We start from the raw sequence: 19,121 nt of genomic DNA, 5'->3' as shown, positions 1-19,121 counted from the left end.
AACTTGATTTCTGGGAATTCTGGGATATTGAGAAGGTGCAAGATCTCTTCTATTCCTTTAGAGAACATCAAGATTATGTTGATCAGGGAAATTGAACTGTGATTTGGTGAAGCTGGGTATGAAGCAGGGGTCAGTTTAGACAGCAGGAGCTCAGTGAAGGTCCTGGTGACTCTTCAGGTAGTTACTGCTCTTCCAGGGAAAGATCTCCATTTCTCCAAGCATTGTCCTCATGGCGGTGGATCACTGGTTTGCTCTTTGCTGGTCTGTAGATCCCAGCCTCTGGCACATGAAGTGCATCTGTTTTGGAGAACTCACTAAACTGTGGGTTGCAAGTCCTGTGCTGCTTGTAGGTCAACAGAGAGTGCTACTCAGGGTGCTGGGGTACAGTGTAGGTCATCAGTCACGAGCTGGAACTTAGAACTGCAACCTAATATGACTTGCTAGTTTCATTGAATGCTTGAGCTAAAGAGCTGTGAGGATAAGGGCTTAAATTCCTTCTTTATTTATTTAAAGAATTTTTCCCCTATTCCTGTTCATGTAACATGCTGTCAGATGTGCACGATAATTGGTGACCCCTCTGGCTAAGAGATGGGAGAGCTGCTGAGGGGTCTTGTGCCTTGACAGCTCTTGGGCTTAACAGCTGGAGCTTTAGGCAGGCTCCAGGTGTGCACCATCCAAAGCTGTAAGAGGGCTGAGTGACTGTTTAAAATGGGGATCTCTAGGAATACCCGGGATGTTGCATTGTTGCCTGTGGACTTGCCTGTGGGCTGCTGATACCTTTGGGGCTCAAATGCACTGTTAAATTTTGAGGAGTGTGAGCTGAAGAACAGGTCTGTCTGACTTGCTTTCTAGGTTGCTGCGTTTTACATATGGACCTTCATTTCCTCCATTTAAAATTCCTGATGAAGATGCTGGTCTGATTCCTCTTGAAATGGATAATGAGTGCGTTGCACAAACGTGGTTTCGCTTTTTACATATGCTGAGGTATTATAATTACAGCCATCCATTGTTCCTGTTCTTGCATCAGATCTATACATCTGCATGACAAATGAAACATTTCTCTGGAGATTGCCAAGATTAAGCACTTAAACAGAATGAGAGACTTGTGCCAGTGCCCTGCAGCCACTCAGGGCAGGCCATGAGTGGTGTTCAACTTTGAACTCCGACTCTTTCAAAATGTAAACTGGTTCAGTTAATTAAAAACTGCTTTAGCTATTTCGCATTTTGAAAAGCAAGAGGTCAATAGAATTTCGTTTCTCTGAGATAGCAAACAGGAAAAGCTGAACAATAGTTCTGGGAGATGCATATGACTTCCATTTATTCTCCAGGGTGTTAAGTTTAACCTACAGTTTATTTTTAAAATGGGTGTTTATCTTTATATATTTATTTTTATGAAGAAGTCTATACAGTTAGTTCTAACATATGTGTTAATTTTTCTTAAATGTATAGCTGAACCAAATGCTGTGCTTTGTTTTAAAGATTTTTGGACATGGTATTATGTTAATGCTCTCAATAGCCAGACTATTAAACAATTAAAATTAAATAAAATGCTATTTAATAGTTAAAGCTAGATAAACATTAGGCTGTTTAACTAACTGACTAAAAAAACCCCTCTTTTCTTCATTTGTAGTACTAATGTCACAAGTACTGTACTCTTCAATTTTGGAGTTTTCAAATTTGCTGTTTCAGGATTGAGTCAGTCAGGAAAATTGCTCCAACTTTTACAATCCACTCCCCTTCTTGTCACTGTTTGACAATATTTAATTCATTGCTTACCTTTCAAGAATAACTTCAGTGATTTAAGGAACTCCTAACTGGGTTCAAAAGACCTTATAAGTAATTAATATTACTGCAATAATTAGTTTAGCAATTGTGTGCTCTGGTTTGTTTTATTTTACTAGAGTTGTTCAGTATATTTGGGTAATGTTTGAAATGAAGACAGTTAAATACAGCCAACCCAGGAAGTGAAAATTGCCTTCCTGTGATGGAGTAACAGCTAAAACGTATTGATATTGGATACTGGTTTATGGTGTTATTTAAATGCCTTAAACTATTGCATCTTCAAATGTTTTTAAAATCTCAACAGCTGTTCTTAAACTGACTAACATATATTTTGTTCTTTTTGTGTGCAGTAATCCTGTGGATTTGAGTAACCCAGCCATTATTAGCTCTACCCCCAAATTTCAGGAGCAGTTTCTGAATGTGAGTGGGATGACTCAAGAACTGAATCAGTACCCCTGCCTTAAACATCTGCCTCAAATATTCTTTCGTGCCATGCGTGGAATCAGCTGTTTAGTGGATGCATTCCTAGGTAATGTTTTAGTCTTACCCATGGATAGCTAGGAATATTAACTTAATCATTATTTTATTCTCTTGAAATCTGTGTTCGCCATGGATACAGCAATAACAATTTATCATTTGCAAGTATATCCTGGAACTGATGAGGAGGGGACCTCATATCACTTTTTAAAAAATCTCTATATACAACAGTAACATTTGAATGCATGAAATTTTAGATGGCCTTGGTTTCAAATGCAAAACAAATAAATCAGAAATATAAAATAAAACTAGGGATCTCTTTCCCAAACAAGGGTTCTTTTCTCTTTCCATCAAGTCACCAATGCAAGTGCTATGCTTTAGCATGTTGTGAGCACTCACCACCATGTTTCTAATCTTTGTGGCAACTGCTGTGTGCCTGTTTTATAAGGTGTTGAATTTGAACTGTCATCTTCAGATCTTTGTGAGGGTTTCACTTAGTTTATGGTTAGTGGGTGATTATTACTACTGAGTAGAAAAGTCATGTTTCTTTGTGTCTGGTGGTGGTAACTGAGTAGCTCTGGCTGGTCAGTTTTAAGTCACAGGATGGAGTACCTGAAATTTAAAGCATTATACTTAGTATGCTTCAGACTTACTGAAAGTTCTTCAGGAATACATGCTATTGTAAACTTGGAAGAGCTGCCTGTCTGCAGCTGCTTTTCTGCTTACACGTGTGCAAACAAATGTCATCTGCCATAAGTGTAAGCTGATGTGAGACTTCAGGAGACTCGAGCAGACGCATAAACAGTATTAGAAAAAACCTGCTAGTGGAATGAGACCATCAGCCTGGAGAAGAGCAGGCTCTAGGGACACAGAGGGCAGGGTTAGATTGGATATTGGGAAGAAATTCTTCCCTATGAGGTTGGTGAGGCTCTGGTGCAGACTGCCCAGAGAAGCTGTGGCTGTCCCATCCCTGGAAGTGTCCAAGGCCAGGTTGGACAGGACTTGGAAGAATGTGGTCTAGTGGAAGGTGTCCCTGCCCATGGCAAGGGGTGGAATGGAGGGTCTTTTAAGGTCCCTTTGAACCCAGTCTATTCTGTGGTTTTATGAATCAGATACTTCAGACTTAAAAAGATCTTGTAGCAAGATGAAGCACCCAGGGTGATAATAGCCCACCTGGAGTGCAGAGATAGAGACTACAATGCATTGGGGCACAGGAGAGTTTTCAGTGAAATTACATTCATGCTGTAGGTATGGTTTGGGAAAGTGTGCTCAGGCAGACTTGAGAGCTGCAGAAACCCCTTCAGCAAAGGCTGATGGGAGAGCTCATTGCTTTCTGTCACAACTGCTAAAGCATTGAGCTTTATCTTGCTCTCCCTGGTACCTACATGATGTCTTTGGCAAAACAGTGCATCCTCTTTTCCAGCCAAATGTACCACAACAGTGGGTTTCGTAGTGCATACTCTGCCTGGGGTGTAACACTGATGGTTTAGCAGGAGCAAATTGTTCTACATTGTGTTATGAATGGTACTTAGGTACTTTAATTAACATGGTCAAAAAAAAATCTGTGTCAAATTCTCAAGCACATTGCAGTTCCCCACATCGTTTTTCAAATGGGGCGCAAGGGTGTTGGTATTTATTAAAATGGGCAAATTGTCACTTCAAGTTTTGCAGATGTTGAGTTGCTTCTGACTGGGAAGAGCTCTGTACATCATGAGTTTCACTGAAGCTGGATAAAAAGTGGTCTAATGTCCTGCTGCTGCCAGAAAAATTATAGCTTGCTCTGCTTTCTTACTCTTATCTCATGTACTGCCTTAGTATTTGACTGTTCAGCAGCTGATTCAGCTCAAACCGAGCAGAAAGCTGTGTGGCGGATGTGTTTCATCTTAATTTAGTGAGCTAAGGTGGCTTTAAGGGCCAGACATCTTAGAGATGTCTCAGAAAAAGGTGTAGGAGTTATGATTGGGAAAGAAAGGCAAAGGCGAGAGGCATCTGAATTTTGGCAGAAGTGAAATTGTCTTTGGCAAGTGAGCCTTGCTCCTTTCCCTCTGCCTGCTTCTAGACTGGTTCCTCCTATCTGTCATTTCCCACAGCCTTAAGGTGTGGGGTCCTTTGGTGTTTTTTAATCAATTGTTTATTTGATGTAATTACTGTTTTCATTTGGTTATGCATTTATTTCTGCTAATAGTAAAATAGGGAGAGGTGTTTTTCTTTCTACTGCTGTTTTGGGGAGCTGGGGGAAGCATGGCTTCTATGCTTGCTAATGGCCTGCTATGTGTGAACCCATGGAATTCTTGCTGAAAGCCTGTTTTATTCCTGGCCTTAACAGGCATTTCCCGACCCCGGTCGGACAGCGCACCACCCACGCCAGTGAACAGGCTGAGCATGCCCCAGAACACTGCTACCAACACCACTCCACCCCACAACCGGAGGCATCGGGCAGTGACTGTGAACAAAGCAACGATGAAAACCAGCACTGTAAGATTTCATACTCTGTATTTGAGTAGCTGACCCTTTGGATTGTTTCCTCAGTTAGAGGAAGTAATTTCCTTGATTGTAGGAGCTGATCTGTTCTTCTGTTCAAACAGGTAACTACTGCACATGCTTCAAAAGTGCAGCACCAACCCTCCTCTACTTCTCCACTCTCTAGCCCAAACCAGACAAGCTCTGAGCCTCGGCCACTTCCAGCTCCTCGCAGGCCAAAGGTTAACAGCATCTTGAACCTCTTTGGATCATGGTTATTTGATGCAGCATTTGTTCACTGTAAACTTCATAACGGAATAAACAGAGACAGCAGCATGACTGGTAAATATTACAAAAAATATATGTACTCTTTTTTTTCCTTGTTTTATTGACATTTCCTACCTGCAAGATAAACACATGCATAATCTAAAAATGTAAAATCTGAAGTGCTCTGTTGTAGGTAACCCCTTGAGCTGAGCCAGCATCTGCTATTATCTGAGCAGGTGTTTGGGGATTTCAAAGTTTAAAAAAACCCCAGTGTTTACTATTAAATACTCCCTTGCTCTAACAAGCATGGCACTTCCAATTATGATACTGGGGAAAATGCTATTAAGGGAAGGAAATCATATGGTAAGACTCCACTTCCTAATTTGAAATCTGCTTGAGTATCTATGATTAATAGCAACTATTTATATCGACTCTTTAATATTTGAAAAATTGTCCTACATCGCGCCACATAATGCACGAAGTGGTACTTCTCCTTGGTTTTGGAGAGTGGTGTATTTTGAATGTCTGCTTAACTTTTCCAAGAGATCTATCAGTCAATCTGTCAGTAACTCACTGGCCTAAGAAAAATAGGGGAAAGACATTTGTTGTAGCAAGTTGGATGGATAGTGGGACTTGACAGCAGCAGTTAAGCTGGTGGTCCTCCTTGTTTATTGTGTCAAATTCCTGTGTGAAAGCTTAGGATTTGGGATCTTCTAAAGGTATTTTTAGGTATGTAGCACATGACTTTTGAAAGTGTTCGTGTGGATTTCTGTGGTAGGAGTTTGGAATCTCTCTGTAAAAGGCCTGTGACTCCTGACTAGGGATACAGCTGGGCTTAGGAAGGAGTAAGGCATCCTTTGAGGGTGTGTTCAGTTGCATATGCATTTAATGTATTACTACATTTAGTACTTTTCAAATTGATTAGATCATTTAAGTTTTGACATAACCTGTTTCTTGAGCAATTTTAATGAAGTGCTGAACCTGTAAAGGAAGGATGTCAGCTGAGATGGTGCTTATGCAATAGTGTCAGCTGTAAACAGAGGTGTTGTGATGCTGGCAGAAGTACACAGTCATCCAAAATCAAAAGGTTTAACTTTCTTGAAGGGGTTCCAGGGCCTTCTATTCATGTATGCAATGTCTTAAATCGCCTAACAGCAATCAGAAAATTGTTGTGTTACTAGCCTTGCAGAGGGATTTACTGGCTTTCTGAAAACTAGACAGCTGTTTGGAATTGAGTTAATTCTGTTCCTCCTCTATGCTCTTCTGAGCTGTCCATAGTGAGACCAGTCTTTGCACATCACACAATCTGCTGTGTATTAGCAGCAGTGGTTCTGAGACAATGATGTTGGTGGACTCCCAGGAACCTGGCTGGGTCACGTCCTGCTTTTTTTAGCCATTTGGAAGACAGAATTAACTTAAAGAAATTTGGGTGTTGGTACTGCTGTGTAAGGTCACTGGTCACTGTAGTGCCCTGGTGGGCTGGCTGAAGGAGGGAGAACTGAGGACGGACCCCTACTGCTGAGACACTGTAGAGAGGCCCCAAACTCTGATTGCCTGATTTATCCTTTTGCTCAGCCTCTGCTTAAGGTGGGAAAATAAGCAAGACATGTAAAGGGCCAGCCCCCTGGAGTTTCTGCTGACTTGAAGCATCAGTGTCTTTTGAATGAGCTTTAAGTCCAAATTGAAAGTTTTTATTCTGGGAATCTGACCTGTGATGCCTGATGCCTCCAAATCTTTTCCTCTTCGAACAGCATAAGGCAGGAAGTGCTATGCTGGTTGACGAGGTGGGCCAGGAGGGTTCTGTATTAGGGCCCCCCGTCACAGAAGTGAGGCCCATCAATAGCAATCAGATCTGCACATTGTGCCCATCCACCTACTGCTGTTGCCCAGTGTAGATGTGGCTTGAAGGAGGAGGGCCAGCAGAGAAGGGACGGCTAGCTCCCACAGTCCCTACCCTCAGGAAAGATGTCCAAAATAAATCTGATGCTTTACAGCTGCAGTTTGGCTGTTCCTGTATGTCATGGTCCATCTGCTATCCTTTGTAGCCATGACACTTCAGCCGCTAGCTGGAGTATTCTTACCATGTTTGACTCTGCTGTCGATAATCTTAGCATTAGCTTCAAGGAGCACTATTGTTTTTATGGGTGCTTTAAATGTTTTGATTGGGAAGTGTCTGCACTTAAAATCAGCTTTGCCATGTAGTCATGTCTTCCACTGGCCCACACACACAATATTTCTTTAGGTCTGGAACTGCAGCTGTGTAAGATCGTAGCGGCTTAAACTCATCTAATGTTTGCTTTACTTCAATGCCGTTCAGTTAAGAATTCCTTCTCTTTTGGCTGTCTGATACAGCTTCTTTGTTTCTCTGCTGTCTGGAGGACTGAGGACCACTTTGCAAAAGTATTACAACTTGCTCCTTGGTCCTGTAGAGACCCCTGTGCCCTGGGACACCTCTGGAATGCTGCGTTTTCTAGTGTGTGTTCCTGTCGCGTGGCACAGCCTCAGTGAGAATCCCTATGCTGTGATTACCAAAGAGAGATTCATGAGCTCAGTGCAGGTGACCTGTGGATGAGACATGGTCTCAGGCTCTAGTTCAGAATTTAGTTTGATTCTTTTAAACAGATCCTGCTGACACACATGGCCAAGCACATTGTCCTTCTCCCATCTTACAGTGCACCTTTTTGATGAGCTCTAGGAAATAAAGAGCACTGATCGAGGCTGATGTGAATGAGTACCCCTCTACCCTTCCTTTCTTCCTTGTCCCAGGATCTCACGTTTTACCTCTGGAACTCTTTAACCTCCAGAAAGGAAGTAATGAAAAATGATGGGTGGGAAAAATGTCCAGCTTTTTGTAGGTCTTGAGATGAAAAACTGTCTAAATGGGTAGAAGGGTAACTGAATTTGCTCTACTTGACCCTGCTTTGCTGGGGAGGACTGACTATCTCCAGAGGACCCTTCAGCCTCAACTCTCCTGGTTCTGTTAGTTTAACTGCTGCCTCATGGTTTTTCAATTTTCTGTCATTGCATGGGTGAACTTCTTGTACCAACCCTTGACTGGAAAACTGTAGGTGTTCCACATTTGTGGTTGTTCTGGTTTTGTCTGTCTTACAGTTGGCTGCTGGTGATGGTTATCACCTGGAAAGCAGTTGTCCCGTTTGCTCTTTGAGCCCTGTCCTTCAGGGTAGTCCTGTGTCATTGTTTAGATTCTGAAGCAGAGCAACGATCATGCCATCATTGGCATGATGCTTTTGGGCCTTGAGTGTCCTTATCAGGTTTTAGTTTCTTCACCCAGACTTTGATGGTGAAGCTTTGGGGTGGGCAGCTGATAAACATCACTGTGTTGTGGTGAGAGTAAAAATGGCCTGTTGGAATATGCATAGGTGGTTTGAAAGCAGCTGGATCCTGCTGGCGTAGTCGTTAAAATTAGATGGGTGTGTGGTATTTATGTAGCTATTATGATAGTGTAGGATAAATAGATCCCTATGATAGATAACACCTTCATAAGAATTTGGCTACGGAGCCTGTATGAGGTTAACCCAAGAATGACAGCTTGGGTGTGTGTGTGTCTGTGCCAGGATAGGTTCAGTGGCAGGATGTGTTTCAGACAAGCTTGGCTCTACTACTACTACCTACTACATTCTACTGCTACCTACTGTCCTCAGCCTTTGAGAATGGGGAGAGGTTCACCAGTACCTTGTGCCAGCACTTCAGCAACTGAATCTTCCAGTCTGATGGACTCATTCTCAATCCTTGTACCTAAAGGATGCCAGCTCTGCAGTTTATAGAAGCTGAAGGAGTCACCTCAGGGACTTGCTGGTATCGCCCAGGGGCTGTTGGCAGTGGGTGAGCCTTGGGGTATATCATTACCCTCACCTCTTCTGGCCCTACTGTCATTAATGTCCCATAGAATGTTACTGAGGCTCTAGGAGCAAATTCTAAGCAGCCTTGACTGGGGACATTGTGAGTGCTGCTGAGGGGCTTGGTTACAGGTCTGACCCTGCCTGTTCAAAGAACTAGCTCTCCCCAGGTGGTGGGTAGTACCTGTCTGCTGGAGTTCTAACTCTCTTCTTTCTCTGGATGTTGTTTGAGATGTTTAATGTTTCTGGGAGTGTTCTACCTTTTGTTTCTGCTTTGGAAGATTGTTAATGGAGCTGGTGGTCAGGGGAGGCATGCTCAGATAATCTGGTTGTTAGCAACTTGGCTTAGGGAAATGGGAGCTGTAATACTGTTGGGAACTCCTGGTTTGGAAGCAGGAGTACTGCTGTGAGGAGATTGCAGGTAAGTAACTTTCCCCCTGCAGGATGTACCTCAATTCAGAGGAGCCTTAGGATGGCCTGGTGTATGTTCCATGTGCACTGGGACATGGGGACAGGTCTGTGAGCTGACAAGGGTTAATACATTCTGTTAAAGAACTGATACATGTTGATATGAACAGCTCTAAATCTTAGTCGTATTTTGTAACTTTTTGTTCATTGTTTTGCATGGTACTTCCAAAACCATAATTTTGGACCTGTATGCCAATTTCCTATGTGTTTAACAAGCTTGCTGTATCATAAAGCTTTTAATCAATTTTTTAAAAAGCTAAAAGCTTCTTAACTTATATTACAATTTCACCATCTTAAAAGTATTTTATAACTACTGCTGTCCTTTGATTTGTTTCCATTTTATTTCTATTATCTTGCAGCATCTTTTATCCAAATTCTTCTTTCTTATAAATCTTGTAAGTAGGAACCAGTAGCTTTTCCTTAATTGCGGTCATGCTTTTCTTTTTTCATAATCCCATATTTTATTTGTAAACTCATTCTCATTGTCTCTTGTAGCTTTTGCACTTTTACTTGAAAAAGACAAGTAATTTCTTTTGTGTGTGTTTTTGAATGGGGAGGATTGTTGGCAAAAGCAATTAATCTGCCTGAATCAGTCCCATCTTTTCTGTACTTTAGTCTGTGATCATGTCATAAATTTCAGGACTTTGCACTAACCATGTTTTTTTTACTTAAAGCTTATTTTACAGACCTAGTGTTTGATTTGTATGCTTTGTGCATGTAGTGTTTTTTTCCAACTACAGTATATTGCTGGATAGCTTATTTAGGATAAAAAATGGCTCATGGGAAGATGCATAAAGATTTGTACTTATTTGCTACTTAACGTCAATGAAAATTTGTAAGGTAAATGTAGGTTAAATGATAAATTTGAGGACAAAAAATTAGGAGTAGGCATTTGTCATTAAGACATTTCCTTTAAAACAAAACAAAAAAGCACTCTATCTGTAAATTATCAGGTATTCCAACTGCTTGAGTGTTAACATGCCTTTGTTTGCAAGGCTGACTGTGAACCTGTTGTTCTCCAGTGTCCCTGAGCTGAGAGAGAAGAAGTTCTCTTTTGCTGGTAGAAACACATAGGTGTGATTCTGTCAGGAGCACACATTGTCTGCACTAACAAGAGCACACTCTTTATGATGTTAGTAATCCTAGAGTGAAGCTGTCCAAGGAAGAGAAAAAAAAATTGGAAAAAAAATCACATTCAGTGCAGTATATATTTTGTTTTGGTAACTATCCTGGAAGAAAGGATGGAGCCAACAGAATGAGTGGTCTCGTATCTACACAATGCTGATGTGTGAAAGGGAGACAAGAAATCTCTCTAGAAAGACATGGATTGGAGTGGTGTGGACTGGCAGAACTGGTCTGCAGGGAGAGAGCACAGAGCTGGGCAGAACCAGGTTAGGTCACAGTGGGCTCCGAGAGGGTTGTAGAGCTGTTGTAGGATAGGGAGCGGGAGACGGCCAGCCCACAGTTAGGTGCAGTCTAGAGGCTCTATTATTAATTGGCAGTTTCAGTGATCATGTGAGGAGAGAGGGACCAAATTAGGAGAATGGGATTCCACAACCTTCTTTCTCATGTGAGGCCTTAAATTTTTTTGATTATTTTTTTAGTAAGGGTGTTTGTACAACAAAACTGGATCAAAGCCACTTGGTGTTCGGGGCAGCATGAGATGAGTTGGCCAGCTGGAAGTAAAGCACTTCCTTGGAGGTCAATAGTAATGGCACCATTGAATTTTTTTTTGTTTTTTAGGGGAGCAAGGGAAGGTGGCACTTCATTTTTGTGGGGACAAGAACTAGGTGAGGGAGATCCTTGCCCTTCAGAGAGGATAGGAAGCTAGTATTGGATATAAGTGCACTCTTCCCAGCAAGTTTGGGACAGTCTCTAGGATATGAAGGTCAGTTGTTGTCATCCTTATGAAGAAAACAAGTTAGGTACACCCACAAATACTTCCTAAACAGAGGCACTGGCTCAAATACAATGAACTAATAGCTTCATGTTAACTACTAAATTGGACTTGATCTTTGTGTCCAGGATCCCATGAGCCTATTCTGTACATTAACACGCACACTGAAATGCTGTTTTTTCTCTTCCCAGCTATAGCGACCCAGGCTAGTGTGGAGTTCCGCCGGAAAGGATCCCAAATGTCCACAGACACTATGGCTTCCAACCCCATGTTCGATGCAAGTGAATTCCCAGACAACTATGAAGCGGGAAGGGCAGAGGCGTGTGGGACACTGTGTAGGATATTTTGTAGCAAGAAGACTGGGGAGGAAATATTACCAGCTTACCTATCCCGGTACTAACCTATCTTCCAGTTGCTTTATTGGTGTAACTTTATGATGCAGACTAATTCCCAGTGAATAGCATTCAGTCGCTGTCTGAATCCTGTGTTGCCAGTTTAAAAGCACCTAGCTGGCCCTTCAGAGGCTGGAGGTGGGATTCCTGGCTAAGGCCAGCACTGTTTTCCTCTCACGTTTTCATGATGCTGCTTTCCACTGGGTTTTCTTCAAGTTCCAGTTAAAGGGGAGAACCTTAAGTGCCTTCAGCTGGGAGGAACATTTTCTTTGACACTTTCTTGCCTCCTGTACTATTATTTTTGTTTAGTTTGTCACTGAGTACTGTTCAGCTGGAAAAAATACATGTGCAGGCATAAGACTTTGTACATTTTATTAGACCACAAAGGTTCTTGTCAAATACCACATCATCGGGTTTGGTTTTTTGTAGTTGCTTTTTTTTTTTCACTCTCTGAGTATTGGAATGCAGTAATATCCCATTATTTGAAACAGTTGTGTTTCTGAACACAACTACCTCTGTGTTCAGTATTATTTCTGAGAAAATGAGGCAGTTTTGCCTGTCATAGTATACCTTTTTCACAGATTTTTGTTATGTAAAACGGCAAATGCTAGTGGCAGAGAATTTTAAATCATGATTCTGTCAAACTGTTCAGGTACATTTGTCTCAGATGGCATCAAAGCTTCCCAGAAGACTGAACAATTTTATTTCTTGGATGTTGTAGTATTTTTTGTATAGATAGATCATATTTCTCTTGGCCAGTCAGTGAGATTCCTCTGTGTCTGCAAGACTTTTGAAACAACTGAGAGGGCATACATGTTCTCTATCAAGAATCTGCAAAAGAAACTAACTGCTCTAGGATGATGGGCAGCTGGGTTTCTGTCATTGCTTTTTCATTTGAAGTGGTTATGATGGTTATGTTCGGTCTCATTTTCCAAATTGCTGATCAGTGTGTCTTGTCCTGATATTCTGTCCATTGTCCTGTCCACTGCCCCCCCCGAGATTTCACAGTATTTTTTCCTCATGTTGAGGAGTTAAAATCAAGGTCTTGCTCCCACCCTTAGATGGGAAGGGTGTAGTGGAGAGCAGGTGATTCAAGCACTGTTAGTAACCAGCTGGTTGTGCTTGCTCAGCTCCCAGTCTGGGTGTTGCAACAAGTCAAAGATTTCAGTAAAACTGTGCTGCACTGGTTTTTCATATGAAATACCTGTCATTTGTGAGGGTTTATTAAGCTGGTCAGGTGTGCTTGCCTGTGCTCAAGTAATGTAGGGGAAGACTCATATCAACATTTCCTAGCTCTGATTTTGAAACTTACTCTATTTTATATAGACAAGATCAAATAGTGTCTGCACATTCTTTTTCATATGGGATTCTGATGCTTTTTATGTGCAAATAATTTAATCTTATCTTTCTTTGTCAGATTTTACATGCTTTTAATTCAGGGTTTGCAGATAGCAGATTTCGTTTGCCACCCGGTTCTTGCCAGTGTTATTCTAAACTCCCCTCCTCTGTTCTGCTGTGACCTGAAAGGCATTGATGTTGTGGTTCCCTACTTCATTTCGGCTCTGGAAACTATTTTACCTGACAGGTAAATTGCAATATCCATATAAACATCATCAGAGATGTTGGGAGGTGTTTGTCTTCTGTCATTCCTGAGTAGTCTCACCAGAGGAATTCTGTGATGTGGGGTCCACAGTGTGTGTGTATTTGATGGTGATAATAGCAACACTGTGTAAGCTCAAATTTTCAGTTTTATTTAATGCAAAATTTCTTCAAAGCAATGATAGTGCTTATTTTAAATGAAGTATGAGTTGTTAGCTGCATATTCATTGATGCAAAGCAGTGCCTTTAAGAATAGGAAAATATATTGAAATCTATCAAAAATATATTGAAAGCCTATTGATTTTAAAGTAAACTTTCACAAGATATTCGTTAGTGGCTCTTGTTGCAGTGTATTCAATAAATAAGTAATCCCATACATCATTAAATGGAAAAATTGATAATTTAGACTGATTAAATTGGAGTAGGTTCTTATCAGAGCTTTATAGATTTCTGGATGTTTTGCTAAGTTAGGCACTTAATAGTACTCTCTGCATGCCTTCTTCAGTGTATGTGTTATGTCTTGGTACCATATTTCATTTTGATGTTAGGCATTTAGACATAAAGCATTATTTATCTCCTGGACTTAAATCTGAGCCACTGCTTCTTCTAATGTAGCTCTTAGAAAGAAACAGCTACATTGCATACTGTAAATTACTTAAGACTATTGGGTGGGTGTATATTTCATTTTAACTTAGTTACATTCAGCTCCAGATTCTTGTGAAAAGTTGATTAACTGTCTGATGCTTTGACTTGCAGAGAACTCTCAAAGTTTAAAATCTATGTAAACCCCACAGAGCTAAGAAGAGCTTCCATTAACATCTTGCTATCTCTGTTGCCTCTCCCTCATCATTTTGGAACAATAAAGTCTGAGGTAGTACATTTATCACTATGTTTTGCATTTCCATTTTTCTTTTCCCTGGGAGTGGGGTTTGGATGGGTTGTGGGTTGTATTGGGTGTTTTCTTTAGTGCTGGCACTCTTCCAGTGAACCTGGAACAGTACAACCATATTACAAGGTGTCGGTAGCAGTGTGTGCTGTGAATGTTGACTTTTGAGACCCTACTGATGTGATCTTTAATTGATACTGAAATAAGTGTATTTTTTTCTTCAGGTTGTCCTGGAAGGGAAATTCAGCAATGATGACAGCTCAACGTATGATAAGCCAGTAACATTCCTGTCCTTGAAGCTGAGGCTTGTGAATATCCTTATAGGAGCTTTGCAAACGGAAACTGATCCCAACAATACTCAAATGATACTAGGTTATTTCAGCTTTTTTATTTATTAACTGTATTATAGAAGTGTCTCAATTAATCTGTCCTGGGATAATGTGGGTTGTTAGTGATGTGTTGCTTTGCAAGAAGAAGGTTTAAATTCCTGGCAGATTGTCATATATGTAACCTCCCTCATACTATGAAAACATCTTAAAAAGTCACATTTTTGTTAATCTTCCTCCTTTTATGTGGAGTAGTACTTGAAAAGTAGAGGCAAAAGTAAAGCACATTCTAGCACAGAGAATCAGTCTTAACTAGAAATGGAAGTAGGTAAAAATGTCATGATTCTGGGAAGGATTCCTGACTAAAGGATTTCGGAGAAAACCTTAGGTCTTGGCACGGTTAAGCCTAAGAAATATATTGAAATACTGGTGACTGGTGGTCCAGCATTGGCAAAATACAGATGGCATTTGTTTAGCAGTGTGTAAATCCTCAGACAAAACCCAAAGGTTTTCGAATAGAGTTTGGAGCTGCACTATGCACAGTTTGGAAAACTGTTCTTTGAGGTAATGAGTGGATTAACATTATGCTGAATACTCAGAAAGGAAGCAGAAGATGAAAACTTGGATAGTGCATAATCTGAAAAGTCAAGTATGTTTTCAGATAAGTAAAAATGTATGTGCCTATTATTCTCCCTTGTCCCCCCTTATTCTTCTCTCTTTAGAAGTGCTTTTTTCAACATAATGGTGTTCTTGCCCTTACCACTTTCCTTTTGTATGTTTAAAAAGGCCACAGTCTTGTGGTGTGTGAGAGGTGTCTGCCTTTTTCTGGGAGGCAGAGAGTTTATCTGGTTAACAGAGGAGGGCAAGAAAATGATGTGTAGTTGTCCTGGTTTGAGACAAATCTGGAGGAACGTCCGAAGTGAACGTCCTCTGATAGCAGGTTACAGCCACCCCTCCCCCACCAGTTTCAGGAGGAAATTCCTCGGAGTAAAAGTGAAAAAGGAAAAAAACTATTTATTTAACAAGTAAAGTGCATGCAGGCATGGGGGAAAAAAAAGAATAATGCTAAATAATAAAACCTCTTGCTGTGGAGAGAACCTGGGTAGATTTCAGAATCCTTTTTGGGTGTGGCTTTCTCCTCTCCAGAGCTGGGGTTCGGTGGGGACCCCCTCGGGGCTGATGTGTGGGGCCTCCCAGTACGTTCTGGTGTTGCTGAACAGTCCAGAAGAGAAGAGGAAGAAGAAGCCAAAGTCCCAGGGAAAAACTCTCTTGCCTCATCTATCAGACTAGCGTCAAAGCAAAGGAGTTTAACTCTCCATCTCTCTCCTGAGAAAAGGAGCCAAGATCTGGGAAAAGCAGGAAGGTGCTTTCTTCTGCTCTGTAGCAGCCAGGAACGCAGGGGAGTGTGTATCTGTGTCCTTGAGCACAAAACCACTTGGTTTTTTTTTTTTCCCTTTCTCTCAGACCCAGCTTAAAGACACAGAAGGGCACAGGATTCATGTCTGGCCTAGGGCAGATGATGGGGAATACAGTATCATACAGTCACCCCAGGACAGTAGTTAAGGGAAGGGAAGCAAATCCAAGTCTGCAAAGGCTTTTGGAAGGTTACCTTGCAATAGTTTAAGTAGTTCCTTTTCTTGCAGAAGACTAGAGGGGAGTAATTTGAAAGAATAATTTGCACCCAGTGCTGGAGAATGGATGAAGATATCTGTGGTTTCCAAGTGAGACCCTCAGAGCATTGGTGCACAGACGATTGTCCCACCTCCAGCACTGTGTCTGGTACCGCAGGGTGATGCTCTGTTAAATCCCACCCATGTGGTCCCATGCCCCTCCACACTGAGTTGGTCTGCAGCCAGCTGGGTGGGTGCTCTGCCTTGAATGGCTTTTCTGCTGGGAAGTATTATTCCCATGCTAGTCCCTGCCTGTTCACCTGCCCTGTATTCCTCCTCTTAAGCTCCTGTTTCCTTATGTGAAGTTATCTCCTGCTGGCTGTAGCTGGACGGGATTCATGAATCTCCAGCTTAGCCAGAAATTCTCACATGTGCCACCAGCTTCTCAACAAAACCAGGGTTTGTTTCCATCTGCCAATAAATGTTTGGCAGAGAGTGGCGCATTTCATAGAATCATGGAGTGGTTTGGGTTGGAAGGGACCTTAAAGCTCATGTCATTCCACCCTGCTATTCCACCATGCATTCCACCCCCATTCCCTGGATGGAGACATCTTCCACTACCCCAGGTTGCTCCAAGGCCTGTCCAGCATGGGCTTGGACCCTTCCAGGGATGGAGCAGCCACAGCTTCTCTGGGCAACCTGTGCCAGGGCCTTCCCACCCTCACAGGGAAGAATTTCTTCCCACCATCCCACCTCACCTTGCCCTCTCTGTGTGAAAACATTCCCCCTTGTCCTATTGTTTCCCTTCGTAGAGTAAGTTGTGTTTTCCTAAATGTTCATTGATGGATGAGACGGGGAAGGAGGCAGAAAATTAAAACTGATGTCACCAAATGTGTCAGTGTCAGCCAGTTTCAGGTCCATGTCCTTATTGCTTCTTCCTTCATCATTTGGGGGTGATGCTGCCAAGCAGGTACAGGCTGTTCACCCTAGTTTAGCTAAGACACATCAGCAGTTTTGATTTAAATGAGTTAAATCTTTCCTGAGGTTGAAGAGAGAACTCTGTCCTGGCTAGTTTGGATGCAGTGGGGTTGGTGATCCCTGCAGTTAAGAGTTTCAGCTTTTTAAATACAATATTTTGGGCACTGATGGAAATTAGAGCATGGAAAGTGAGAGGCTGGGGAGAACTTTCAGGCAGAGAGAATTTCAGTGTATCCCACTTCAGATTACGAGCTGGTCTTCTGATATCTTTAAATGTAACCTGAGTTTTTAAATGAGCACAATCTGTTATGAGACAAGGAAACACTCCAGCCCTTCTGTGAAGTCAAAATCCTTCCAAACTGAGGAATTTGACAGACCTATCACAGAACAGTTGGGACTGGAGGAGACCTCTGCAGATTATCCAGTCCAACTCCCTGTCAAGGCAGAGTCACCAGGAGCAGGTGACGCAGGAACCTGTCCAGGTGGGTTTTGAATGTCCTCAGAGAGGGAGAGTCCCTGACCTCCCTGGGCAGCCTGTTCCAGTGCTCTGCCACCCTCCATGGAAAGAAGTTTTTCCTCGTGTTGAGATGGAACTTCTTCTATTTTAGTTTGTGCATTACTTGTTGTCCTGTTGCTGGATACCACTAAACAGTCTGGCACCATCTTCTGGACATCCACCCTTGAGATACTGATATGTAATGAGATCTCCTCTCAGTCTTTTCTAGACTATGTTCAAAGCATTTTTAACATAGCTGAAAGCATTCTGTTCAAAGCATTTTTAACATAGCTGAAAGCATTCTGTGTCTCAACTTTCATCTGCTTCAAATGGCTAAGCCTGAAGCAAGTCCTGTGTTTTAATAAGAGCTTTTATAAAACAGGATTGCAAGTCTCTATGTTAGACCTTCTGTGCTGCTTGGTAATTTTTAGTAGTGAATTCTACTGTAGTCCATAGTTACCTTCTTCTATCTGATTCTGCAGGTGCAATGTTAAATATTGTTCAGGATTCAGCGCTGCTAGAAGCCATTGGCTGTCAGATGGAAACGGTGAGTATTTTTTGTTTATGAAGTTATTTCTTCAGAAAGAATGCATTCCTCACTTTACCTGCTATGGAAAGGGGCTCAGGTAGCATCTTGAGGTTTGGTCTTTTGTATCTGAGAGCATGGGGAACTCAGAAATGGTCTCATCTCTCGAAACTGCCTTTCACTTTGCAGAATGGTGGTGAAAACAACCTCTTCAAGAGCCACAGTCGTACTAACAGTGGCATTAGCACTGCAAGCGGTGGCAGCACAGAGCCCACGACACCTGACAGTGAGCGGCCAGCACAGGCCCTCCTGAGGGATTATGGTAAGGACAGCTCTTTGGAAAACTGTCATGGTATGCCAGGTTGATGTTTTCTGGGTTTTTCTGTTCTAGTTCTGGCTAAAACATTAATGTGCCCAGGTGTTTGAAGCCAGGGGGGATAGTCCAGCTGTGTGCTGCAAGTCTGCACTTACATGTGCCCTTCCAGTGGTTGTCTTAACCCTTCTAAAGGACTCTTAACATTTTCAAAATCAGAATGTAAAAGTTTATGAAAAAGGTGTTTGCAGACTTTAACTTATGTTTTCAAGACACTTAGTTTCTGCCAACAGGAATGGGATATATGTACACCAAGTGTAAATTAATTGCTTCATTCGTTTGATAGCCTTCCAAATGCTCTCCTGACCTCTGCAGCACCTTTTCTTAAACCACATTTAAAGAACATTTCAGGGACTCTGGCTTTTATAGAGCAAGTAAGCAGAATGCTTGTGATATGTCTTTGTTATAACAATAGAATTTAGTAATTAACTTTAGTTTTCTGTGTCTTATACTGTCCATTTTTGACTCTCTGTAGTAAAATCCATGTTCTAAATCTGTGTGTGGTAATCTGGCTGACTGTCACAATCCTGCAATTTCATTTGCTCCTGTGGTCTTCAGTTTAACTGATGTTGGCCAATTAAATGTGAGAACAAATCACCTTTATTATATTGCAGCCAAGACTGACAATTCTGTCATCACCAACAAAAAATGTTTGGTGGTGTTTTTTTATCTAGTTCTGTAAATAGTAAGAGGAGGGAGATTATCAGGAAAGGCTTCAGTGTATTCT

At 41.7% G+C, this 19,121-nt stretch overlaps 1 protein-coding gene across 2 annotated transcripts in view; it reads left to right on the top strand.

Moving 5' to 3' along the window:
• RALGAPB (Ral GTPase activating protein non-catalytic beta subunit) overlaps positions 1–19,121 on the top strand; it is a 58,125-nt gene that overhangs the window by 10,302 nt on the left and 28,702 nt on the right. For both annotated transcript variants that reach the window (XM_008643477.2, XM_008643476.2), the window contains exons 5-14: positions 853–984; positions 2,133–2,311; positions 4,586–4,734; positions 4,845–5,061; positions 11,400–11,601; positions 13,018–13,185; positions 13,956–14,070; positions 14,310–14,457; positions 17,978–18,042; positions 18,211–18,343. In XM_008643477.2, the coding sequence (XP_008641699.1) occupies positions 853–984; positions 2,133–2,311; positions 4,586–4,734; positions 4,845–5,061; positions 11,400–11,601; positions 13,018–13,185; positions 13,956–14,070; positions 14,310–14,457; positions 17,978–18,042; positions 18,211–18,343 (1,508 nt within the window). The remainder of the gene's footprint in view (positions 1–852; positions 985–2,132; positions 2,312–4,585; positions 4,735–4,844; positions 5,062–11,399; positions 11,602–13,017; positions 13,186–13,955; positions 14,071–14,309; positions 14,458–17,977; positions 18,043–18,210; positions 18,344–19,121) is intronic.

This window comes from Corvus brachyrhynchos, unplaced genomic scaffold, assembly GCF_000691975.1.
Source record: "Corvus brachyrhynchos isolate BGI_N302 unplaced genomic scaffold, ASM69197v1 scaffold661, whole genome shotgun sequence".
Lineage (NCBI taxonomy): Eukaryota > Metazoa > Chordata > Aves > Passeriformes > Corvidae > Corvus > Corvus brachyrhynchos.
This window is presented reverse-complemented; position numbering and strand designations above follow the sequence as displayed.